Below are 25,838 nucleotides of genomic sequence, written 5' to 3'. Positions count from 1 at the left end.
AGTCAACATTTCTTGGCTAAAAGACTTCAAACATTAATATGCTATGTTTGTCATGATTTTTATTTTTAAATTTAAATCATTTTGAATCCAATATGCTTATGTGTGTGTTAGCAAAGATGTGTACACTATATTTAGGGTGCATTTGTTTCAGCTTTAAAAAATATATTTTGGGTTAAAAGAATCTAGAAATTTTTTTTTAGATTTTTTTAAAAAATCTAAAACTATTTATGTTTTTTTAAGGATAAACTATTTATGTTTGTTTACTAAAATAAAAATTATTTTTTTAATATTTGAAGCTCTTACACACTTGAGTTCCTTGTATTTAGAAAAAAAATAGATTTTGGAAAAACTATTTGAAATAACTTTTCATTTTGAGGCTAAAAATGATTTTTTAAAACCAAATGGATTTTTAAAAAAAATCTTAAACAAACACTACAAAAATTAGTTTTTGTCCCTATACTGTCGTATTAGGGTTTATCAGTCTTCACCTTCCACAACGTTTGGGGGAATCCCCTTAACTCAACTCGCCCAACTCTGTCCACACTCTAATGTCGTGCATATACCTCCCTTATGAACTCATCGCAGCAGTAATTTGGATCAATTTTGATAGAAAATAAACATCAAACATGTTGCAATGCCAGTGACATTTCCTTTGAGTCATTTAATGGAGAACTCGTCAGTAACCACCACCAGCAACTCTTACTACAGATTGGAGTATAGGGATTGGAGCAGAGTTGTTGGTTCATGCAATGGATTGCTTTGTTTGCTTGGTTATTTTGATACAAGTAATCATAATCAGGATGAAACAATCTTCTGGTTCCGTATCTGGAACCCAGCCACAAGGATAATATCCAAAAAATTAGGAACTTGTCACGGACCTTGCAGACCATCCAAGCGCAGTTTTGCGTTTCATCTAGAACTTATAATGCGGTGGTTTTGTGTTCTAGTGAGGTGAAAGTTTTCCGTTTTGGTGATAATATTTGGAGAAAAATTGCAAGTTTTACTCCTTATAACCTTGGTTGTAGTTATGTCAACCAAGGAGTGCATTTGAGTGGCACTGTTAACTGGATTTCCTTTTATCCGAAGGATGTTAGTGTTGAGAAATTTGTGACTATCTCGCTTGATCTTGGTACTGAAAAATCTATCTATACTAGACTTTTCACCCGTGCTGCCGCACGGGCCATATGTAGTTCAAAACATTACTTGCACTTTTTATTAAAAAATATAGGTGTGATATATCATAAGGTATAAGGTATGTTAAAAGAACTCATGTTGTACATATGTAAGTTAATTTGTTTAGTATAAATAAGCTTTTCCCTATCAGTATGTATTGTTTGAAATGAGCGTATATGAGTCTGAAAGTTAGTACATACTTGGAATATAAGGGATTACATGAGTGTAGGTCTTAACATGCTTTAGATTAGAAAGCTGCTAATTAATACATACTTGGAATATAAAGGATAAACCCAACGTATCTGTCAAACTGGTAAGATGATAAAGTTGCCAATTAATTGACCAAATACTAATATATATATATATATATATTAATTGGTCTAAGGTGTACATGTTTTCATCAAGAAAAAAATCTGTCACGGAATGGCAGAACTAACTTAGAGTAGACATGAGAGAAGCAATGTGATACTAAATGCATTTCAAATCACCTGCTTGTCTAAGTGGGCGAATAATTCAAAATCAAGTTTGAAATCTCAAATCCTAACTGATGAAGATTTTATTTTATATTTTGAGTGAGTAATCTAGGCCAAGTGGACTTTTATTGACTATAAGCTTTAGGGCTCAACTTGAAGCAACTTGAATAAGTTTATTTTACAAACAAAAAAGAATAGACTGCAAAAATGTTGTGCACTGTCAAATCAGTGAGCCTAGAATTGGCAAAAGTTACAAACCCATATATAGTTGATAGGTACAAAAAATACAGACTCACATGATAACTACCAGAAAACTACAAAATCACATCCAACATCATTTGAATTCAAAAACCAAAACATGCTAACACCTAAAAACAACACCATATTGTCAACTAAAAAACCAATGCCAAACAAATATGCAGCAGGACCATAAAGCAGCCTCATCAATAATTGATGAAGAGAACATGAACTACAACCATGCAAATCAAAATGGTAGCTGCACAGACTGCCGGAAAACCTGTAGTGCACAACATGCATAAAACAACATGAAAGCCAGCCAACACCCAAAAAACTCAAAGATACCTGCAGCCGAAACAGAAAAGTGTGAAATTCATCAGCATTCCAAAACAAAAACCCAGTAGCTACCTCAACGTATTTGATATCAAAATAATACGTGCAGTAGAGATTAGTACTTAAGGATGAAAAGAATGGAAAAATTAGACAAATTCAATGAACAATCTCATCCATAATTCAAGAATCGTACATTGAGTGGTTAAATACACATTTCTCAACCAAAAAAATGTCATACTCAGTAATAACTAATAACAGCCACACCCTTGAATATTAGATTTTAGAGTTAAACCCAAACATTTGTGTTTTCTGTCTTAAAATAATGAGGAATATTCATTTAACGTACTTGTGCACATACACCATTTTCATGTTGAAATCACAGTGAATATCACCAACGTGTATATTACCTGATGTACACTCGTTAATGCAAGGATATATTCAAATTGGGGCTGAACAGAGACCTCTTTAACAGATGGGGCTGAAACATGTTGTCATTGACTTATGCAGCCTGAAATAAAGCAAAATGAGACTATTAGGTTTCTATTTCCTCTGAAATAGAAAAGGTAAAAACGAAGAAGCACTAAAAGAATAAGAGAAGCTGTAATAAAGAAAAACAAATTCTTAATCAAAACTTTTTAGAAAGTTGTCGAATATTAGCAAAATAATATAATTAAACAACCATCATAAAAAATAATGGATGAGCAAGGTTATATCATAATTGCACAATTCTTGTTATTTAGCCACTCACTGGTTCCGTATAGAAAAATTCACTCCCAAGGTTATATTATAATAGGAGGCAAAATTTCTTTAAAAAATCAAAGCAATTATAATAGTACTATGATTTTAGGTACTTACATGTCACTGGATATCAAATTTATAGATATTATAAAACCATCCTTTTTGATCAGTGGGAATCAAATTAATTATTAAGAGGAACCATCTTATTTTTACCTTAACTCTTAATCTCTAATAACAACAAATTATTTTCTAAAGAGTTGTATGTGGTAGGTGTAACGCCCGTCTTAACTATTTAATTAATTTGATGAAGTTTAGAATACATTTATAAATATATGCTTATATGATTTATGATTTGAGTAATTTATATGATTTATGATTTGAGTAAGTTATACGATTTATGAATAAATTATGTGGAGTATATGATGTTGTGAAGTTGTTATGTTGGTGTGACTTATTTTATTATTAAATAAAATAAGATATTAGAAATAAAATAAAAATATTAAAATTGGGCTGTGCTGTGAGAATGAGCAATTAGTAGTGAGAAGAGTAATTAGGAGAGATAAATAGACAACAGAAGTTAGAAAACAGAATACGTACGTTTTTGGAGAAAAAGGGAGAAAAGTCAGAAAGAGAGAAGAACAAAGGGAGGCTATCGATTTCTGCTATTATCAGGTAAGGGTGAGACTAATTTTCAATATTATTAAGAGTATGATTCTATAGGATGAATTTAGCATGATTAGATTAAGTATTGGTGAGAATTGGGAATTAGGTTTAAGACCGAATTTGATGATTGATTCATGAAAAGATGTTAGAATGATGCAAAATTAGTGTACAGACCTTAGATATTGCCTAAGATGATAGTTAGATGTTAATTGGATGAAAGAAACATGAGAATAGGTGAAAAGTTGAGATTTTTAGGTTTCTGGCCGTACTGACATTCATCGCTCGCAACTGCGAGCAAGAACACTCGCAATTGCGAGCTAGGAGCCATCGCTCGCCATTGCGAGCAAAACAACTCGCAACTGCGAGTAACCAAACACTCGCCATTGCGAGCAAGATAGCTCGCCATTGCGAGCAGGACCTTAGGAACCCAGAATGCATGCTTGCTCGCCATTGCGAGCAAAGTTACTCGCCACTGCGAGTTAGGCTGTTAGTTGCCCAAAATTATCCCGATGCGATCCTTTCGCACGAGTAGTCTTGAGATGACCTTAGAAGTAAGTTAGAGAGCTGTTTAGGATACTTTCATAAGCTCCAGAAGTCTGTTATGGTGACTGAAATTAGAAGTGTTACTACATGAATACTATAATGATGTTTTGTGCTATTTATGTTGATGTAATTAATTCTTTATGTGAACGTTAACACATTCCAGCGTTGTTAATTGTTGTATGTTGCTGCTGTTTTCTGTTGTCGACTGTTAGTGTCTTGAGGTTGCATGAGTCGGTCTATGTTGTTGGAATTTAAGAAGTTGTCCATGAATATGAGTCGTATGAGTTGTACACGTCGTTGTCTAAGTTGTTGGAAGTCGAGTGCATTGCATACTCATTAAAGTTGGGGGCTTTAGGCCCGGCAGCCTTTGTGCTCATTAAAGTTGGGGGCTTTAGGCCCGGCAGCCTTTGTGCTCATTAAAGTTGGGGGCTTTAGGCCCGGCAGCCTTTGTGCTCATTAAAGTTGGGGGCTTTAGGCCCGGCAGCCTTTGTGCTCACACGTTGAGGAGCCTATTATGCTCATTTGTTGTTGATTGGTACCACATGCATTTGCATATCAAGAAGTTCATGATGTTTAAGTTGTCAAGCTGTTGTTGAGTTGATAGAGTTGCATGGTCTAGATGAGTTGTGTTGTCAAGTTGTTGTTGAGTTGATAGAGTTGCATGGTCAAGGATGAGTTGTGTCGTCAAGTTGAGTGTTGAGTTGATTATGATTTGCGATGAAAATTAGTAATGGTATTTGATGATTGTATTTGTTATGTAATGAAAAATATGCTAATTGTTAATTGTTGATATGTTATTAATGTTTAAGTTGTTAAATGCATTTTATTGGATTATATGCTTAATGTATTGATTATGAAATCTCACCCCTTCTGCGTATATGTTGCCTCGACCGTGGGTAATGTGCAGGTAATAAAGATTAGAGGCGTTCATGATTGGACTCTCAGTTGGTGTCTAGGTGCTCTGATACGTAACGGGATGGGGCTTGCTTTTACTTCTATTCCTTACGTGTCTCTTTTATGAACTAATTTATGAGATTTTCTAATAAGGCCTGCGTGCCAAGACTTTTAGATGTTGAACTATTTTCCGCTGCAACAATTTTAAGATTTTCTTGATGTTGAATTTGAAGGATAACTATTATTATCCGTTTTATGATTTAGATGAAGTATGTGACATTCCGTTGTGATCAAATTACTCTGATTTTTAAATGAAATTTTTATGTTGGGAAAACGGGGTGTTACAATTGGTATCAGAGCAGGTCGGTCCGTCCGGCCAATTAGTAAAGTCGTGTCGAGCCTAATAGTGTTGTGTGACAATTTTGTATTGTCCTAGTGGTCCTGTTTGTTGTTTGTTGTGTAACCCTTAGTATGAACTGGTTGGAGTACAACCATGTTCATATTAATTGTTTTAGTAAGTCGGTGCATTTCTCTTCTGCTGAAGAAGAGAGTGGAGCAGAATTTTTATCTACCAAGCAGCTGAAGCAGTTAGAACGCGATGGAATCTTAATGTTTTCTTTGATGGCCTCCTTATCTTTGGAGATTCAAGCAGTGATTGATAAGTTACAAGTGGTGTGTGATTTTCCTGAAGTTTTCCCTGATGAGATTCCTGATGTACCACCGGAGAGAGAAGTTGAATTTTCTATTGATCTTGTTCCGGGAACGAAGTCTGTGTCTATGACACCTTACCGTATGTCAGCTTCTGAGTTGGCTGAGTTGAAGAAACAGTTGGAAGATTTGCTAGATAAGAAGTTTATAAGACCGAGTGTTTCACCTTGGGGAGCGCCGATATTGTTGGTTAAGAAGAAAGATGGAAGTATGAGGTTGTGTATTGATTATCGACAGCTGAATAAAGTAACGATAAAGAATAGGTATCCACTTCCTAGAATTGATGATTTAATGGACCAGTTAGTGGGTGCACGTGGGTTCAGCAAAATTGATTTGAGGTCGGGTTATCACCAGATTAAAGTAAAGGATGAAGATATGCAGAAGACGGCTTCTAGGACGCGATATGGACATTATGAATATAAGGTGATGCCTTTTGGCGTTAGTAATGCGCCTGGCGTGTTTATGGAGTATATGAATCGCATTTTCCATGCATTTTTGGATCGCTTTGTGGTTGTGTTTATCGATGATATTTTGATTTACTCTAAGACAGAAGAAGAACATGCGGAACATTTGAAAATCGTTTTGCAAGTGCTGAAAGAGAAGAAGTTGTATGCTAAATTGTCTAAGTGTGAATTCTGGTTGAACGAGGTAAGTTTTCTGGGCCATGTTATTTCTAGTAGTGGTATTGCAGTTGATCCATCTAAAGTTGAAGCAGTATCACAATGGGAGACTTCTAGGTCAGTTACAGAGATTAGAAGCTTTTTGGGTTTGGCAGGATACTATCGAAGATTTATAGAAGGATTTTCTAAGTTGGCACTTCCGTTAACACAGTTGACGTGTAAAGGTAAAGCCTTTGTGTGGGATGTTCATTGTGAGAACAGTTTTAATGAATTGAAGAAGCGTTTGACGACGGCTCCAGTTTTGATTTTGCCAAAACCTGATGAACCTTTTGCAGTGTATTGTGATGCGTCCAAATTGGGCTTAGGCGGTGTACTTATGCAAGATGGTAAAGTTGTTGCTTATGCATCAAGACAGTTGAGAACCCATGAACGAAACTATCCTACTCATGACCTTGAGTTAGCTGCAGTCGTATTTGTCCTTAAGATTTGGAGACATTACTTGTATGGTTCGAGATTTGAGGTGTTTAGTGATCACAAGAGCTTGAAGTATTTGTTTGATCAGAAAGAATTGAATATGCGACAGCGGCGGTGGCTCGAATTGTTGAAGGATTATGACTTTAGTTTGAATTACCATCCGGGTAAAGCTAATGTTGTTGCGGATGCCTTAAGTAGGAAGAGTTTACATATGTCTGCTATGATGGTGAAGGAATTTGAACTACTTGAACAGTTTAGAGATATGAGCTTAGTTTGTGAAATGTCGTCTCGGAGCGTTAAGTTAGGAATGCTGAAAATTGATAATGATTTCTTAAAAGATATTAGGGATGCGCAGAAAGCTGATGTTAAGTTTGTGGACTTGTTGGTTGCTAGTAAACAAACTGAAGATAGTGACTTTAAAGTCGATGATCAAGGTGTGTTGAGGTTCCGAGGTAGGATTTGTATTCCAGACAATGATGAGATAAAAAGGATGATTCTGGAAGAGAGTCATAGGAGTAGCTTGAGCATTCATCCGGGAGCTACAAAGATGTATCATGATTTAAAGAAGCTGTTTTGGTGGTCAGGATTGAAACGTGATGTGGCACAATTTGTGTACTCTTGCTTGATTTGTCAGAAGTCGAAGGTAGAGCATCAGAAACCTGCTGGGTTGATGACACCGTTAGATGTACCAGAATGGAAATGGGATAGTATATCCATGGATTTTGTGACAAGTTTGCCGAATACTCCTAAGGGAAATGACGTTATTTGGGTGATTGTTGACAGATTGACGAAGTCGGCACATTTCCTTCCGATTAATATTAGTTTTCCTGTGGCTCAGTTGGCAGAGATTTATATTCGAGACATTGTGAAGCTGCATGGTGTTCCTTCGAGCATTGTATCAGATAGAGACCCACGATTTACTTCTAGATTTTGGAAGAGTTTGCAAGAGGCTTTAGGTTCTAAGTTGAGATTGAGTTCGGCTTATCATCCTCAGACAGATGGTCAGTCGGAAAGAACGATTCAGTCACTTGAGGATTTGTTGAGAGTATATGTGCTTGAGCAAGGTGGAACTTGGGATAGTCATATTCCGTTGATAGAGTTCACTTATAACAACAGCTATCATTCCAGTATTGGGATGGCACCTTTCGAGGCTTTGTATGGTCGGAGGTGTAGGACTCCGTTATGTTGGTTTGAGACAGGTGAAAGTGTGGTTCTAGGACCAGAAATTGTTCAACAGACTACTGAAGAGGTGAAAATGATTCAAGAGAAGATGAAAGCGTCGCAGAGTCGACAGAAGAGTTACCATGATAAGCGTAAGAAAGACCTTGAGTTTCAAGAGGGAGACCATGTGTTCTTGAGAGTTACTCCAACGACCGGGGTTGGCCGTGCATTGAAGTCAAGGAAGTTGACTCCAAAGTTTATTGGTCCTTATCAGATATCAGAGAGAATTGGCACGGTGGCATACAGAGTTGGCTTACCACCGCATTTATCAAATTTGCATGATGTGTTTCATGTGTCGCAATTGAGGAAGTATGTTCCAGACCCGTCCCATGTGATTCAGAGTGATGATGTGCAAGTTAGAGACAACCTTACGGTAGAGACCTTACCCTTGAGGATTGATGATCGCAAGATGAAGACGTTGAGAGGCAAGGAGATTCCTCTAGTGAGAGTTGTTTGGAGTGGAACGACTGGTGAAAGCCTGACATGGGAGCTAGAGAGTAAGATGATGGAGTCTTATCCAGAGTTGTTTTCTTGAGGTAAATTTTCGAGGACGAAAATTCTATAAGTTGGGGAGAGTTGTAACGCCCGTCTTAACTATTTAATTAATTTGATGAAGTTTAGAATACATTTATAAATATATGCTTATATGATTTATGATTTGAGTAATTTATATGATTTATGATTTGAGTAAGTTATACGATTTATGAATAAATTATGTGGAGTATATGATGTTGTGAAGTTGTTATGTTGGTGTGACTTATTTTATTATTAAATAAAATAAGATATTAGAAATAAAATAAAAATATTAAAATTGGGCTGTGCTGTGAGAATGAGCAATTAGTAGTGAGAAGAGTAATTAGGAGAGATAAATAGACAACAGAAGTTAGAAAACAGAATACGTACGTTTTTGGAGAAAAAGGGAGAAAAGTCAGAAAGAGAGAAGAACAAAGGGAGGCTATCGATTTCTGCTATTATCAGGTAAGGGTGAGACTAATTTTCAATATTATTAAGAGTATGATTCTATAGGATGAATTTAGCATGATTAGATTAAGTATTGGTGAGAATTGGGAATTAGGTTTAAGACCGAATTTGATGATTGATTCATGAAAAGATGTTAGAATGATGCAAAATTAGTGTACAGACCTTAGATATTGCCTAAGATGATAGTTAGATGTTAATTGGATGAAAGAAACATGAGAATAGGTGAAAAGTTGAGATTTTTAGGTTTCTGGCCGTACTGACATTCATCGCTCGCAACTGCGAGCAAGAACACTCGCAATTACGAGCTAGGAGCCATCGCTCGCCATTGCGAGCAAAACAACTCGCAACTGCGAGTAACCAAACACTCGCCATTGCGAGCAAGATAGCTCGCCATTGCGAGCAGGACCTTAGGAACCCAGAATGCATGCTTGCTCGCCATTGCGAGCAAAGTTACTCGCCACTGCGAGTTAGGCTGTTAGTTGCCCAAAATTATCCCGATGCGATCCTTTCGCACGAGTAGTCTTGAGATGACCTTAGAAGTAAGTTAGAGAGCTGTTTAGGATACTTTCATAAGCTCCAGAAGTCTGTTATGGTGACTGAAATTAGAAGTGTTACTACATGAATACTATAATGATGTTTTGTGCTATTTATGTTGATGTAATTAATTCTTTATGTGAACGTTAACACATTCCAGCGTTGTTAATTGTTGTATGTTGCTGCTGTTTTCTGTTGTCGACTGTTAGTGTCTTGAGGTTGCATGAGTCGGTCTATGTTGTTGGAATTTAAGAAGTTGTCCATGAATATGAGTCGTATGAGTTGTACACGTCGTTGTCTAAGTTGTTGGAAGTCGAGTGCATTGCATACTCATTAAAGTTGGGGGCTTTAGGCCCGGCAGCCTTTGTGCTCATTAAAGTTGGGGGCTTTAGGCCCGGCAGCCTTTGTGCTCATTAAAGTTGGGGGCTTTAGGCCCGGCAGCCTTTGTGCTCATTAAAGTTGGGGGCTTTAGGCCCGGCAGCCTTTGTGCTCATTAAAGTTGGGGGCTTTAGGCCCGGCAGCCTTTGTGCTCACACGTTGAAGAGCCTATTATGCTCATTTGTTGTTGATTGGTACCACATGCATTTGCATATCAAGAAGTTCATGATGTTTAAGTTGTCAAGCTGTTGTTGAGTTGATAGAGTTGCATGGTCTAGATGAGTTGTGTTGTCAAGTTGTTGTTGAGTTGATAGAGTTGCATGGTCAAGGATGAGTTGTGTCGTCAAGTTGAGTGTTGAGTTGATTATGATTTGCGATGAAAATTAGTAATGGTATTTGATGATTGTATTTGTTATGTAATGAAAAATATGCTAATTGTTAATTGTTGATATGTTATTAATGTTTAAGTTGTTAAATGCATTTTATTGGATTATATGCTTAATGTATTGATTATGAAATCTCACCCCTTCTGCGTATATGTTGCCTCGACCGTGGGTAATGTGCAGGTAATAAAGATTAGAGGCGTTCATGATTGGACTCTCAGTTGGTGTCTAGGTGCTCTGATACGTAATGGGATGGGGCTTGCTTTTACTTCTATTCCTTACGTGTCACTTTTATGAACTAATTTATGAGATTTTCTAATAAGGCCTGCGTGCCAAGACTTTTAGATGTTGAACTATTTTCCGCTGCAACAATTTTAAGATTTTCTTGATGTTGAATTTGAAGGATAACTATTATTATCCGTTTTATGATTTAGATGAAGTATGTGACATTCCGTTGTGATCAAATTACTCTGATTTTTAAATGAAATTTTTATGTTGGGAAAACGGGGTGTTACAGTAGGCTGCAAGCAGATTATTTTCTATAAAAAATAATCGCATGTAACTTGAAATGTAATGAAAACTTTATCTCAAAGTTGTTGGGTTCTAATAAAGCTACAGACTACATGTGCACCTTAAGCAACATTTAAGTAAAAACCAACACCCAAAGTATAAGTTAAAAATACATAGTGCATAAGCAACTTTATGGCAAACAAAACATTACTATGGAGTAGTATTTTAGGTAAAACTCATCTGCCAATTCTTTTTCCTTTGCCTCTGCTAGCGATGGAGCATAAGAAAAATAAACTCAAATGCAGATACTCAACAGCCAGCATCTCTACGACAGTTTCTGCTAAAAAGTATCAGTTATTGCATCAATTCTACAAAGCTACTTCTCCCTGTTGACTTCAGAGAAACAATAAAACACAAAACATTGTAGGAAGAATCTGCATCCAATAAACTCTGCTTAGATCCATATCAATTCTTTCAAAGGAAAAATCCAGAACATGGTATATCTAAAAAAAGTTACCCAGATAAAGAAAATAATTTCAAGGTCCATATTTTATCTCTTCTCAATCTATCGAACAGTAGTGCTGAAAGTTGAATTCAGAACCTAAATAAAAGAAAAGAATTCATTGAACAAAAGAATTCTTTTTGTAACCCAAAAAGAAATAAGTTGTAAAAGTAAAATCAAAATCCAATGATGCATTCAATCAAACATGTAAAAGAAGAAGTGAATATAGCCTTAAAACGATACAACCAGCAAATCATTTTCCAAGATACCAGATGCTACAATTTGTTTCTCTCTCTTTTTAGAAGAAACAGTAGTCTTAACCTAATCCTGATAAATTTCTCGATGGCTTTAAGCAACCTATTGATGTCCAGTCTTATTAACATATATGAATAACTCATAAAATTCATAATGTTTCAACTATATTTAACACAAAGATCAGATTTGATGCTTAAAATATACTTGCAATGCCTATGTCGAATTCCAGTGGTATGTGTCAGTTTCATCAAATCATTTCGTACGGTCTTGCACAGATCTGAACTGGTAATGTTATAACAACGGGATAGAAAAGTAAGTTTACGCAAAAAAGTAGTCTATAATAACAGAAGTATGAAAACTGCTGCAGCTTTGATAGGAATATGGAAACAAAACAGAATCTGACAATAAACAACCTTTCAAGTTGATAAGGGCATCAAGAGAATCTTGGTCTTTTGCAAACATAACAAAGTTTTCCAAACTCGACATAATGATCGTGAGAGAAAGGCTTGATCATTTGTTTCAAAACAGAAGGTATGTATGTTAGTATGAAACACATTCACCCAAAGTAACATAAGTCAAGCTTTGCTCATTTAAATAGCATGAGCTTTCTCTAATAATTAAATGAGTTAGTTGGGAAAGTATACAAATGAGCTTTCTCTAAGCATTCAATGTAGGCGTGCTATCCCTCTTTAACCTAGGTGTGCTATTGCTTTGCTAAATCATATAGATTCACATATAATAAAGGAGAAACAACAATAAACATACTAAGGACATATTAGAGGTTGTGTGAGGCATGATTCCAAATTCCTAAATGAAAAATAATTAGTACCAAACAATTAATCATTATCAACGCATATGAATTTGAAGAATCTCTACTCACAGGGAAGAAAGGAATGTGATTACCATCACCAAGATGTGTTTCATCATCATCATCATCATCATCAATCCTCAGCATTTTCAAAGGTATTACGTCCGAGTGATCTCAAAGTCTTAATTCTACAAACAGAGGCTATCCTCTTTATAAAAACTCAAAATTTGAGCACTCTGCAACCAAAACACTCAAATCACAATATAAGCCAAAAAAACAAAGCAACAAAAAAAATACAAAAAGAAATAAAATATTAAAATGTTTAGGTTTTTCAAATTCACACCATGGTTTGAACTTAGTGGAAGAAATTGAAACCTTATAAAACAAAATTAAGACTCTATCATATGAATACGAATAATTCTTAGGACCATCACAAAACCTTTTGGTAGCAGAAACAGTGTCCAGCATGGAAGATAAAATCCTATAACTTCTCAGCAATTTTATGTTCTCATCTACATACTTCGACAACATACTCAGATAGCTTTTCTCATCAATGTCCAATTTTCGTTTAAGAAAAAATAAATAATGATAAATCGAAGCTTCCAGAATGAATCAATCCACTGAAGTAATGAAAAGGGATAATAAAGAAAGATCAAATGATTGAAGCAGAATGAATCAAACATGTAAAGATTGATTACCATGTGTTAATGAGGCTGAGAAATTGTTGGATGGCCAAGCTAGAACCTATCTCCCTCCGTTAACTCCACACCGCGATTCCCTCTCTGTACCACCGCAATCCATCGCGATCTCCTCTCACTGTTATGTTGCAGTATCACATAAACTAAATTGAAGAATTACAATACAATAAATTGAAGAATTACAATACAATACTCAATAATCATACACAAATCAGGAAAGAAAAGGAAGAAAAAAGAGTTTCCTTACCAAATTGCCGCCGCTTTTGGCAGAACTGCTATCGGAGCAACGACACCGCCATGTCTAGAACCACCGTGTCTAATCAATAAGTGTATGCCCTAACTTCACTGCCATGTCTGATCGATTAAGATGAAGATATTTTCGCTTTTTTCTTCCGCCGCCATGTCTGTTTCGGTTTTCCTCTTCCGCCGCCGCCAGATTCACGTTTTCTTTCGCTACCGATCGAAGTCTATATTCACCGCATGCCATCTCAATTTTCACGTGATGCACTTTGTAGTGAGTAGGGAGAGAGTGAGTGTTTGGATTTGTGGAGGAAAAATTTGAAAATGGGAAGAGGATGAAGAAGATACAGTTCTCAGAGAGAGAGAGAGAAAATTTTAGGGTCGAGGTTAAAATTTCAACAATAGGGTTAAAACAGTAAATTGTAGCCATTAGGGTTTTGGAAAAATTAGGGCTTCAAAATTTGCTTGGGACAACTTTTATATATAGATATAGATCTATTCTATATATAAAAGTTGTCCCAAGCAGTCATTGTTGCCCTAATTTCACCGTTGCCCTAATGCTTATAATTACTAATTTACCCTAACCAAAAAATTAATTATTTTAGCCCTAATTAAACCTAAACCCTAATGACTAAAATTCCTGTTTTACCCTAACCTATTTAATCTATTCTATATATAAAAGTTGTCCCAAGCAGTCATTGTTGCCCTAATTTCACCGTTGCCCTAATGCTTATAATTACTAATTTACCCTAACCAAAAAATTAATTATTTTAGCCCTAATTAAACCTAAACCCTAATGACTAAAATTCCTGTTTTACCCTAACCTATTTAATTAAGAGATAAATTTAAAAATATTCTATATATAAAAGTTGTCCCAAGCAGTCATTGTTGCCCTAATTTCACCGTTGCCCTAATGCTTATAATTACTAATTTACCCTAACCAAAAAATTAATTATTTTAGCCCTAATTAAACCTAAACCCTAATGACTAAAATTCCTGTTTTACCCTAACCTATTTAATTAAGAGATAAATTTAAAAATCGTATTACTCCTATTACTACTATTTGTCTCTTCTCACAATTCCTCACTCTCTCTCTCTGCTATTTCCAGAACCCTAATTCTCTCTCAGCCGCAGGGTTTTGAATAGCTTCCGCCGCATCCCCCAATTTCTCATTCTTCCTTTCTGTTCATTATGCCTAAATCAAGCAAGAAATCCGCTACCAAAGCATGCTTTTTTCATCAATCTATTATTAATTTAAGGTTTTGTTGTTGTTTGTTGTAATTTGCTGATTTTTTGTTTGCTTTTGATTTGTTTGTAGGTTGATGCTGCTCCTGTTGTTGTTTCTCCAGTGAAGTCTGGAAAGAAAGGTACCAGTACCCCCTTTACTTTTCTGATTCGATTTTTAGCTTAAAGATGATTTTGAAGTTTATTGCATGATATTTCTTTGATTTATATCTTAAACACTGTGTTGGCAACCTATTGTTCTGTTTTTTAAAACGCCTCTATAATTCACTTTTTAGAAGGAAAAAAAAATGAACCACTATTTTGTTGCTCACACTTTATACGTATTACTCCTGTTTTGTTTCCAACCCAAAAATCCTTTCTCCTATTCTTGACCTATGGCTGGAAGAAACTCTCCTCTCCTATCACTGCCTAACTGGTAAACACTTCAACACATGTGTAATTATTTTTTTGTTGCGGTTTAAATTTTTTTGTTGCGGTTTATACAGTAAAATTTCGATATTCCTGCGGTTGATTCCATGAAAGACGACTTCGACTTCGCCGGTGCCGGCGATAATCCAATTCTCAAGGTCGGTGAAAAAAAGGAAATCGGAAAGCAAGGTTTGAAGAAGAAGCTTCTCAAAGAAGGTGAAGGTTGGGATGCTCATGATGTTGGCGATACCTATGTTCTTTCTTCGTTGATTTAATTGAATTGAATTGAATTAAACTTTTACTGATTTTTTTTTCTGTGTAGTTCATTATACTGGAACGTTGCTTGATGGTATGAAGTTTGATTCTAGCAGAGATAGGGGAACTACTTTCAATTTCACTCTTGGACAAGGTTAGTGCATTGGAACGACGGTGTTTTGATTTTTGTTATTTTAATTGGATCCGTTAATTTCTATGTTTGATTTAGGTTATGTTTGGATATGCAATTGTAATTTAGTTAAGCACTTATTGAAAAGTGCTTATCATATCAGGTTACTATAAGTCCTTATCACCTTCCATCTGCCTATCTATTATTATTCTTGAAGAGGTAAATTTTAAAAGTCAGGCAACATTTTTTTGTCATCAATAACATATTGTTGGTTCTATTTCTGATCGATTTCAAACAATAAAAAGCAGGAATTGTCTATATGACGAAACTGAAAAAATTGATTCCTTTTGTAGTTATCAGCAAATGAGATATGATCCCTATTATGAGGAAATTAAAGGTGAGTTATTATTTGAGCATGTAGAAGTGATTTCTAAGCCATTTGTGAAGAAAATAAAAGATTATTTGCTGCTTACTTTTGATATTGTGGATTGATGTAACTAAAAACTTTTGATGATTTGCAGCTAGATTTTGAGAGTCAAATGAAATTAAAAGCATGGCAGGCACAAAACATCCCACATCGTACTATTATCAGGCAAGTGGGTACTAGAGAATTCATAGGAGTTGTTGCCCTATGACAGTGTCTACATATGGTTGTTTTAATTGGCTAATAGATTTTTATAGTCTTCTTTAACTCGATGTTTGTATTGGTCTTCTGATGTTTTTTTAAAAATAGTTTGGCTCCTCAGTGTAGTTAGCTTTGGTTTGTTTTCTTTGGAATGGTTTCTTATGCTCTCTTGGTTCTTATCTCCTTTTGTTTCTTTTAGTGCTCCTGCATAAATACTGTGTTTTTTGTTCTATTTCTGATTGATTTCAAACAACAAGAAGCAGGATTTGTCTATATGATGAAACTGAAAGAATTGATTCCTTTTGTAGTTATCAGTAAATGAGATAGGATCCCTATTATGGCTCCTCAGTGTAGTTAGCTTTGGTTTGTTTTCTTTGGAATGGTTTCTTATGCTCTCTTGGTTCTTATCTCCTTTTGTTTCTTTTAGTGCTCCTGCATAACTACTGTGTTTCCTTTTGTCTCTTTATAATGTGTATATTAATGTTATGTAGTCTCAAAACTACAAGTAGTCCTTACCAAAGTCAGTTTTGTACCTTAGTGGATTAGTTGTTGCGAGTAGCATGTCATGGAAGAAAATCAACGCATAGTAAATGGCAATTGAAGGAATTTATTTGCTGCTGTCAAGAGTATGCTTATTTTGTGAGTAAAAGTTTGGAACTATTTGTTGATTGTAATTTTTATAAGTGATCAATTAAGTTTTGGACACTTAAATGTAAAACTAATTTTATAGTGTTTTTTGGTGAAATGGATATCAATTTGTTTGAATTGCATATTGTTGACATAAGTAAACTAAGCTCATAGCTTTTTGGGAAGATATTGTGGTAGCATATTTCAGTCATTGGCCATAGCAGGTTCAGCTGGTTTTGTGTTGCTATCGTTGTAATGTAAATTCTAGAATATAACGTAGGAGTGTGAAGCAAGATTTCTCATCTTTGTTGATTTAAGCATGGTCTGTTTGTAAGGCTTGGAATTGGTTTTGCTAACAGTGGCAATAGCAGGTTTCGCCGGTAGTGTTTTAATTTTTGGATTCATGTAAATATTATAATATATGTATTGATGTGAAACAACTTTTCTCATTTGATTTAAGCATGGTTTCTTTTGATTCATGTCTGCCGCTTGCATTGATTATGTGGAGGGAGGTGGCCTTGGTGTGTCTTCTTGCATAAGAAGGTTGATTTGCTTTAGTATCTTTATGTTTTTTGGTGTCTAAAGTTAGATGGAGCGGTGTGTTGAAGTTGATTTGAAAACCAATTAAAATTCATCTTTTATTAAAAGAAATGTGAACATGATGTGAGCTGAATGTAATTGTTTAGAGTTGTAACCAAAAAAAAAAATTGTTTAGAGTAATTAAAAGTCATGTACTATTAAGAAGAGAAAATCTGAACATGATGTGTGCTAAATGTAATTGTTTAGTGATATGCCAAATACAGGAGGATTGATTGTTGACCACAACTTTTTTTTATGTTTACCTTGGTAACAAAATTCTTAATTGATCGATCATTTTGAAAGAAAACAAAAATCTTAAATCCATTTACAAAAAGCATAATAACGATATATCATATATATATGGAAATTTATGCTATAATAAACCCCAAGGTTATCCCACAAAGATTGTATGCATATATTATTTGACACCATATGATATACGATGATTTTTAGCCGGTGTCTTACGATGAAACAAAACTACAATGTTTGAAACTTCTTGCATAGAGGCTTTGTGTAGCAATTTCAGAGCATTTTTGTTTTTGATTTGAAAACTAAATTAATTGAGTTGGTGACATGAGTTTTTAAAACAAATGATGGTGCTGTGCCATGTTGGCCGATGCTTTTATCTTACTGCCTTGGTGTAGCGCAACGAAATGCTTGATATAACAAGAAGATAATGTGCAGTCAAGACTAAAAAAAGGTGTATACTTGATCTGAGTTTGTCATTGCTAATTTTAATGCATCACTACTTTTTATTCCTCTACCATGTTTCAATTCTTCAGAACCCCTATACCTTCTGATAGTTCTTTTATGTTTGAGTAACACATATATATATTTGGTCTTCTATTCTTCCTCACTATGTCAGCTTCTATCGTAACAAATTTTGTAGCAATGGATTTAAATTGTTAACTATTTTCTTATTAATACAATGCAATTTAAGTTGTTCATGCTTTTTCTTATCATGGTATCAATCTTTTTTCAAGATAATTTCTTTCTATCACCGTGCTTATGTTTTGTTTGCTATTGGACTCCAATAAAAAGTTGTCAAATAAGAATTAATGATTTGTAATTTAAATGAAAAATTTTAACGGGATATACTAACTAAGTCATGTCGATGAAGGTTGACTAATTTGATAAAAATTTGACATGAGGTTTATGTCAAGATGATAAGACTAATCTAATACATTTTTATCATATGATCCCTAAAATACATTTTTATCATATGACTTATTTCACGACATTTTTTTATTACAATATAATTTATTCGTGCATGTTTTAGTCGGAAATCCCGTGCGACTTGCTTATTCCAAGTTCAGGTAATCCTATTGCATCTATTGTTGAAAGCACTTACCCAAATTTGTTAGGAAACATTGGTAAATCAGAATATTTTCAAAGTAGAGCAATATTGGCACCAAAGAATACAATTGTTGATCAGGTTAATGATTATGTGTTAGACTTGATTCCTGGTGAGGAGAAAATTTATTTGAGTTATGATACACCTTATCATAAAAACCTAGGCGGTGACGCACTAGACGACATCCACACGCCTGAATTTCTCAACACCATTGTTGCCTCCGGATTGCCAAACCATAGGATTCGATTGAAAGTAGGAGTACCTGTGATGTTATTGAGGACCATAGATCAAAATTTGGGCTTATGTAACGGTACAAGATTGATTATTACAAAGATGGGTAAATTTGTGCTTGAGGCAGAGATAATATCTGGGTCTAATATAGGTGAAAAGGTGTTTATTCCAAGGTTATCGCTAGAACCGTCTGATACTAGAATTCCGTTCAAGTTTAAACGAAGGCAGTTTCCGTTGTCCGTCTCATTTGCAATGACTATTAACAAGAGTCAGGGTCTGTCTTTGAAAAATGTTGGTGTCTATCTACCGTCTCCTGTTTTTTCACATGGACAATTGTACGTCGCAGTATCGAGGGTTACTTCGAGGGATGGTTTAAAGATGTTGATCAATGACGAGGACGGTCAAGATACTAATGTGACATCAAATGTGGTCTACAAAGAAGTTTTCCGTAATGTGTAGCACTTGGTTTTGTAGTCATGTTTTTATTGCATTTTGGTACTATTTTTATGTCGACAGACGTTGGATTTTCTTTTTTCAATAAACTATGTCATGTTACCGTAACAGGGTTGATGTCGTGGAAATTGTTTAATATGGTGCATTACAAAGGTTTCTGACGATTTATTTTATGAATTGAATTATACTATTTTTTGGTTTCAAGTAAAATGATCCCTTTCACATTTGCGCTATAATTTTTCTTTTGTATGACCCGTGCGGTAGCACGGGTCGAAAGTCTAGTAGATATAAAAGTTAACCAGTAAGCTAATGTTAGCCCTAATTTTAACCTAAAACCTATGCTGCCTTTTACTGTATTACCCCTAAGTTTTCCTCTTATGCAAAAGACTGAAAAACACAACACACGCGTTTCCTCTTTCCCAAAGCAAAACAACACGCCTTTCTTCTTCTTCCTCTTATCATCATCACCACCGCCAACCTTCTCCTCCATCCATCGGCGGCGACGACAAAGGTCAAGACGACAATACTGGTGGTTGGAGCAAAAGGGGAGAACGCGCGTACGATTACAAATCGAGGGTTTTGAAATGAAGGTAATTACATTTTTTCCGCCGTTCCTTCAATTTTAAACCTCCGAATAAATTAGGGTTAACAGTGATGTGGCAAAATGGGATTACAATTTTAAACCTCCGAATCTATTCCAATTTTAAATCGTCGTTCCTTCATGTACATAATTTTCCTTTGCGAGATTGTAAACCTCCGACGTTTGTTCAACGTTCTTTCAATTTTGATTTGTCTTCTAATCAGGTAATTACATTTTTGTTCAGCAGGTCTCTTACTAGAATCAGGGGTGCAAAAGTTGTTATAGTATGATTTAGCTTCATGTAATGAGTAAGAATGGTAATTGAACATAGTGTGGTTATAGTCAATGATGTTCTGAGGCTTTTAGAACAGGTGGAATTTTGTAGTCAAATATATTTGCAATTTGAACTTACGGTTATATTTTATGTATCGGTGAGTAGTGGTGTCAACGAGAAATTTGTCTATCAAGTTAACCATTACTTTATGAGGTGCCCTACCAAGAGGGAAAGTACCTGATGTGCTACAGTCGCTTAATGATGTTGTCTATGGAGTGTTTGGTCGTCGTTGTGTCGAGTATGTTGGTTTCTCCTGTGTTTAGTTAGTATCTTTGTCGTGCAAGTATTATGTGGAGACTATGTTCATTGTTTCTTTGTTATATTTAAGCAGTGTTTAGTACGTGTCTAATATATAAGTTATTTGTCATATGGTCATTGTGCCATTGTCATTGTGACATGTTTGTAGTTATCTTTGAATCTGAAAGTATGAACATCTTTATTGGTGATGCAATACCTTGGTCACTCTATCAAACTAAGTAGTCACTCTCTTAGTAGTTTTTTTTTACAAACACTCTCTTAGTAGTTATATTTCATTTGTTTGAAGAGCTTTAATATGATTCACAATTTAGATGTCAGGCAAAAATTGCACTTTTCCTGTTTATTCCATAATGGAGCCATTAAATACTTCATCACTGTCTTTGCATATTTACATGTTCACTACAATTGTGATGGCAGCTGCTTAAGACTATTAGGTATAGACAAACCTTTAGAATCCTATTTAAGTTGCCATCCACTCTGCATTATTTCCTTTCATGCACTAATTTATATACCTCGCATCAATCACTATTCACTGTAAGTCATCAGCTATTCTTAAACTATCCAAACAGATTTTATTTTGATATCTTTTAGATAGTATAGGTATGGATTAAGTTAATCTTCTCTTCTTAATGACTGTTTATGGCTAAATTTGGATGATGATATTTATATAAGCCTTCTATATCTATCCATTAGATATCTTTGTCACGTTAGGATCATTGTTTCAATAAAATAAGCAAAGCTGGGTGTACATAATCTCTAACTTGAGTGTATATTGTGCAAATTATGTCCCCTATCATGATATTCCATTAGGTACTGATAAGATATTTTACTTCACCTTAATTTTACTCAAAAACTGTTTACTTTCATATTTATTTCTTCCTTTTCTCTTGGTTCACGAACTGCAAGCAAAATCACTCCCTTTTTCTCTCGACTCCCTTTTTAGATTCCATTTTAGATTCCCAAACAATTAAATTTCCTCAACTTCTCAAAAAATCCATCGCCTCCTCCAATTCCTCTGTTCCGATCTCCACCACTTCACCCTTTCTCTTTCAAACCTTCTAATTGATTTACGATCCCACCGACAACCTTCCCAAACTTTCTGATTGAATTTCGGTGGGAACAGGAAGCGCAACAACGATTCCGGCGGCGAAGATAATTCTTCCAAGAGAAAATCCAGAACGATGAAAGGTTTGCTCTCTATCATTGAATCGTTGTTGTTGTTTTGATTGTTTGGTTTTGATTTTTGATTTCTGTGTTGTTGCAGCTTTCGAATAAGAAGGTGCTGAAGACTATTTGCAAGCCTGAATCGATACATAAACGACAATTGAAAATAAGCGGGAAGTTGATGAAACTATCTGCAACCCTGATGATGAAGAGGTTGAGTTTTTTTTTTAATTTTGATTGTTTTGACCTAATTTTAATATGATTAGATTAGATTTCAATGTTGTGAGTGTAGAATATGATCAATCCTTTATGTATCGGAACTTTTTCAACTCAATATTATTGGTTTTTCTATTCATTTGTGAAAGTTTTAACCTACCCACTTTCTAGATTAGTCATCAAAGTGTTGTATAGAAAAGTTATGAGCTATAGTTATGAGATGAGTCCTGTTTTTGTGCTTGGTCATAATGTTTTACATTGCATTTTACTTTGTTTTTGTTACTTATGGTTGCTGTTTTGGTTTTTGTTTCAGCTTTGGCAAATATTCCTGAGAACAGGAACCAACCAATCACAAGAAGTCGAAGACATAACTAACAAAGGTAGACCAATTTTGGCTGAATTTGTTTTTTCTCTTACTTTTGCAGTTTTCCCTCCCCCACCTGTTTGTTATAATGCTTCATTGAACTTTCAACACATATTTGCCTGATGGTTGATTCTCTGCCACACTCAACTGAGTTTTGGAAATGTTTCATCATTTATCTTCCATGGTTTAGGTTTAAAGTTATGCATTGCAATCTTGATTAAGCTAAAAAATACAATTTATGATGTAACATAACTTACAATATTGTGCTCTTTCAGCCTTATAATCTTGATTAAGCTACCTATAAATGTTGTGATGAGTTTTACAAAATGTAATGAAAGATTTTAAATTTGAACCTATACATTTTAGAGTTTCTGTCAAATGTGTCTATTCTTATCTCTTTCTTAAATTTTGATAGTTTTGGTGACTTACATGGGAGATTCTATAATAGGTGTGTATTCTTATCTCTTTCTATCTATTTTTGATAATTTGGCTATTTTTTCTTTTCAAACACACCAATATTTTGTCCTCTAATCAAATTTTCTGATGCTTCATGTGCTGCATAATTCTAAATTTGTTTTCATTCATTTGCACAAGCCAGCTACACGTGAGTGATATAATATCTCACTTTAAACATGTCCTTCTAGATTAAATTCTAGAGTATGAAATAAACCAATTAATTTAAACTTGATCTAATACATCATGGTGATTTGATAATGCAGGTTTGGTGTCTTTGGCCTATTCACATGGGAAAAGTGTGAAGGCTCTTTTCTCACCATATTAAAATTAATTGCTTTTTGTATTTTGTCCAGTGTGAAAGCTTCATGAGTTAATGGCAACATGTTTCCTTATTGCCTTCATTTTAGAGTGTACAACAAATGTTGATGCTTTTGTTTTTTTATTGTGTTTTAACTCTGCTAAACTTATTTTAAAATGAAATTGGTTGTGATACCTTAAATTGTGTGAATTTATATTGGTTGTGATATACTGCATGAGCTCAGCATTATAACATTCTTTGATATTATCTTGCAGATACTTGATTGGATCTACATGATATACTTAATTGCAGTGCTAATTTACATGATTGCAGACACTTGAGCTCACCTTTTGAAGTTTAAAGTGATATACTTGATTGGATCTACATGATTTCAGTAACAAAGAAAAGTATATTAACACCATGAAGCTAATGTCCAAGATGTGTTGTTGTCTAAACTAATGTCTCAATGCAATTGTGTTGTTAAATAGACCCATGCAAATTGAGATGGTCAATTAGTTGTTCATGAATTTTTTTCTATATATATGTGCTTCAACCCGGCGTCTTTTATATGTAATCTATCCAGTGCTAATTTATTATTTTATGGTTTAAATAAATGGCCAAATCATGCATCCCTGTTTTGATATTGCTTGAATTTCGTGAGAGTCCGTGGGAACTGAGATTATAATCTAACAACTTATAAGATCTGATGTTGGTTATGAAAGATGTTGAATAGGGAAGCAAACCAAGAGGCATATTGTCTAGCAAAGGAAGGATCTTCGGTGACAGGATGACAAGTAGTGTGGTTTATGAATTAACCTTTGGTTGGTTTCTGCAGGCTGTTGTTGATCCGTTTGCAGAAGGTTTTCCGCTTATTGCTTCATGTCATCTGTTTCGGATAACCAAGAATGCTGGTAGGAGTAGGTTTGTGCGTTTTCAGTTGTTTGTACATATTGGTGTTTCGTCCTTTAGTCACGAGCAGACCTTTAGATTATTTTGTAGAGTTATTTTCTGGTTTTGTTGCAGTAACATGTTATGCTATGCTATGCTGCTAATTTTACACTTTTGGTGGGCTTTTGGTGCAGCAGAAAGTTCTGATTTGCTGCTATTTTTGTTTGTTTAAGTCCTATGGTGTCCATGTTGCTTTTAAGGTTATATACGCCACGCCTGAATAGTTTTCATGACCAATTCGCTCATTATAATAAACCACAAATCTTTTCTCTTGAAACTTATGTGTTAGTACTTTTTTTTTCTTCCTACAACTTAGTGACTTATGAATTTTTTCTACAACTTAGCTACTTGAGTTTCAATGCGCTTTTAATGACATGGTATACTTTTATCAGTATGAAAAATGCATCACTCCAGTTGACCCAAAGTGTTAGACAAATTTCAACAAACAACTCTGCATCTCTATCAGTTGAGTTGCTCAACACCAAGAGAATGACAATCGAAAGTATGATTGAGTCAACTCAGGTAGCTGTCTATTTTTGAAATTTTTAAATATCGTTTTGGATTCAAGTCAATATTTATGTTTAAGATTTTTATGCAAAAGGCGATGAATTTTTTTACAGGTTTGTCAAGGTTCGGTACTTGCCACTGTATGTGAGGTCGAAATTGGTGTTGATTGGTACTTTCGATCATGTGATGAGGACGGCCAAGATACTGATGTGACATCAAATGTGGTCTACAAAGATGTTTTCCGTAATGTGTAGCACTTTGTTTATAGTATTGTTGTTATTGCATATCGGTACTATTTTTATGTCGACAGGCGTTGGATTTTCTTTTCTTCAATAGACTAAGCCATTAAATATATATGTTATGTTACCTTAACAGGGTCGATGTCATGGAAATTGTTTAATATGGTACATTAAAAACGTTTGTGGCAATTTATTTTATGAATTGAATTATACTATTTTTTCGATTCAAGTAAAGTATTTACTTTCATATTTGCGCTATATTTGTTCTTTTGTCTGACCCGTGCGTTAGCACGGGTCGATGGTCTAGTACAGGAGATTGCTACCCCCTCCCGGAGCAGGTAATTTAGTGCCACCAAATATTGAACCAACCATTGCTACTTTGATGGATCGCCTTTGTTTTTCTCACTATCTTAAGAAAACTCATTTCGTTATATGGCAAATGATGGAATTTGGAATTGAACAATCTTGGACTCAATTTTTTAAAATTAGTTTTCAAAATCTACAAGTAGATAGGTTTGGTTACTCAAAATATTATCTCCCATTTTGTCTTTCTGAGAATGGTGAAACATTGGTATTCGCAAGCTATGCAGGACACGAAGCAATTCTTTATAATTTGAAAACAAATCGAGTAAAGGGAGCTATTGGTAGTGCAATGATGTGGTGATTTTCCAAGGATTATGTTGAAAGTTTGGCTTCGATTTGTTGAAAGTAAGTTTCTTTACAATGATTTACTTGTTTGAATTTATTCAAATTCATGCAAGTTATTTTGGAATCCATGTCATTTCATAGTATAAGATTGCAATAATATTTTATGCTAAATGATTAAATGTTGCCTACTTCCAAAATCAAATTGAATTTCTCTTAATTAGACTGAAAGGTTAAAGGAGGAAACATGTCAATGGGAAAGTGACAAGTACATTTAGACTTGGAAATATTTGTATTTGGTATAAAGACTTAGAAAGATTTATTATCTATAATTAATTATTGAGATGAGCAAAGGAAAAACCAGTTATTTATTTCTTCAAACTTATATTAATTCAATTTGCTTCAAAATTTGAAGATGGTGAGCGTTTTGTATCGTATTCAAAGTTCACATTTGTTTCTACACACATTTCCTTTAGAATACGTACATACTGTGGCTCTGAGCTTTTGAGAATTATGCATTCATTATTTTCCTGTTATTTTGTTTTTACTGTGTCTT

General features: G+C 34.7%; 1 protein-coding gene, 2 long non-coding RNA genes and 1 pseudogene across 7 annotated transcripts; 3 read left to right on the top strand and 1 right to left on the bottom strand.

Moving 5' to 3' along the window:
* Positions 1–634: 634 nt before the first annotated feature.
* Positions 635–25,343, top strand: LOC146923126 (F-box/kelch-repeat protein At3g06240-like; annotated as a pseudogene).
* Positions 1,842–12,452, bottom strand: LOC146923129 (uncharacterized). Of its 2 annotated transcripts, XR_015012728.1 has the most exons (3): positions 11,075–12,452; positions 2,624–2,724; positions 1,842–2,228 (listed from the first exon to the last, which is right to left on the bottom strand). It is a non-coding gene; the product is annotated as an uncharacterized LOC146923129 (long non-coding RNA). The 2 variants fall into 2 exon arrangements; XR_015012727.1 differs by lacking the exon at positions 11,075–12,452 and having other exon boundaries at positions 2,624–3,212.
* LOC146923128 (70 kDa peptidyl-prolyl isomerase-like) lies at positions 14,248–16,990 on the top strand. Of its 4 annotated transcripts, none has more exons than XM_085715847.1 (5): positions 14,248–15,235; positions 15,342–15,428; positions 15,568–15,623; positions 15,758–15,801; positions 15,926–16,990. In XM_085715847.1, exons 1-4 carry the CDS (start codon positions 15,127–15,129, stop codon positions 15,776–15,778), a joined length of 273 nt encoding a protein of 90 aa, XP_085571973.1. In that variant the 5' UTR covers positions 14,248–15,126; the 3' UTR covers positions 15,779–15,801; positions 15,926–16,990. The 4 variants fall into 4 exon arrangements, 2 of the variants coding, with proteins under 2 accessions (XP_085571973.1, XP_085571972.1); XM_085715846.1 differs by having other exon boundaries at positions 14,248–15,241; XR_015012726.1 differs by lacking the exon at positions 15,568–15,623.
* LOC146923127 (uncharacterized) lies at positions 21,401–24,895 on the top strand. The gene is made up of 5 exons (XR_015010888.1): positions 21,401–21,633; positions 21,710–21,822; positions 22,139–22,205; positions 23,219–24,413; positions 24,512–24,895. It is a non-coding gene; the product is annotated as an uncharacterized LOC146923127 (long non-coding RNA).
* Positions 25,344–25,838: the final 495 nt, after the last annotated feature.

Source organism: Medicago sativa, chromosome 5, assembly GCF_051527215.1.
Source record: "Medicago sativa cultivar Bolivia chromosome 5, Bolivia_mono, whole genome shotgun sequence".
NCBI lineage: Eukaryota > Viridiplantae > Streptophyta > Magnoliopsida > Fabales > Fabaceae > Medicago > Medicago sativa.
The sequence above is the reverse complement of the archived record's forward strand: the minus strand, read 5'-3'. Positions and strand labels throughout refer to the sequence as shown.

What these genes read in the sequence shown, in the direction of transcription:
- LOC146923128 (XM_085715846.1), top strand. Translation starts at nt 15,127, where the DNA reads ATGAAAGACGACTTCGACTTCGCCGGTGCCGGCGATAATCCAATTCTC. An exon ending in GCTTCTCAAAGAAGGTGAAG is followed by an intron (nt 15,242 to 15,341) that starts GTTGGGATGCTC and finishes TTTTCTGTGTAG; the next exon opens with TTCATTATACTGGAACGTTG. An exon ending in CTATTATTATTCTTGAAGAG is followed by an intron (nt 15,624 to 15,757) that starts GTAAATTTTAAA and finishes TTCCTTTTGTAG; the next exon opens with TTATCAGCAAATGAGATATG.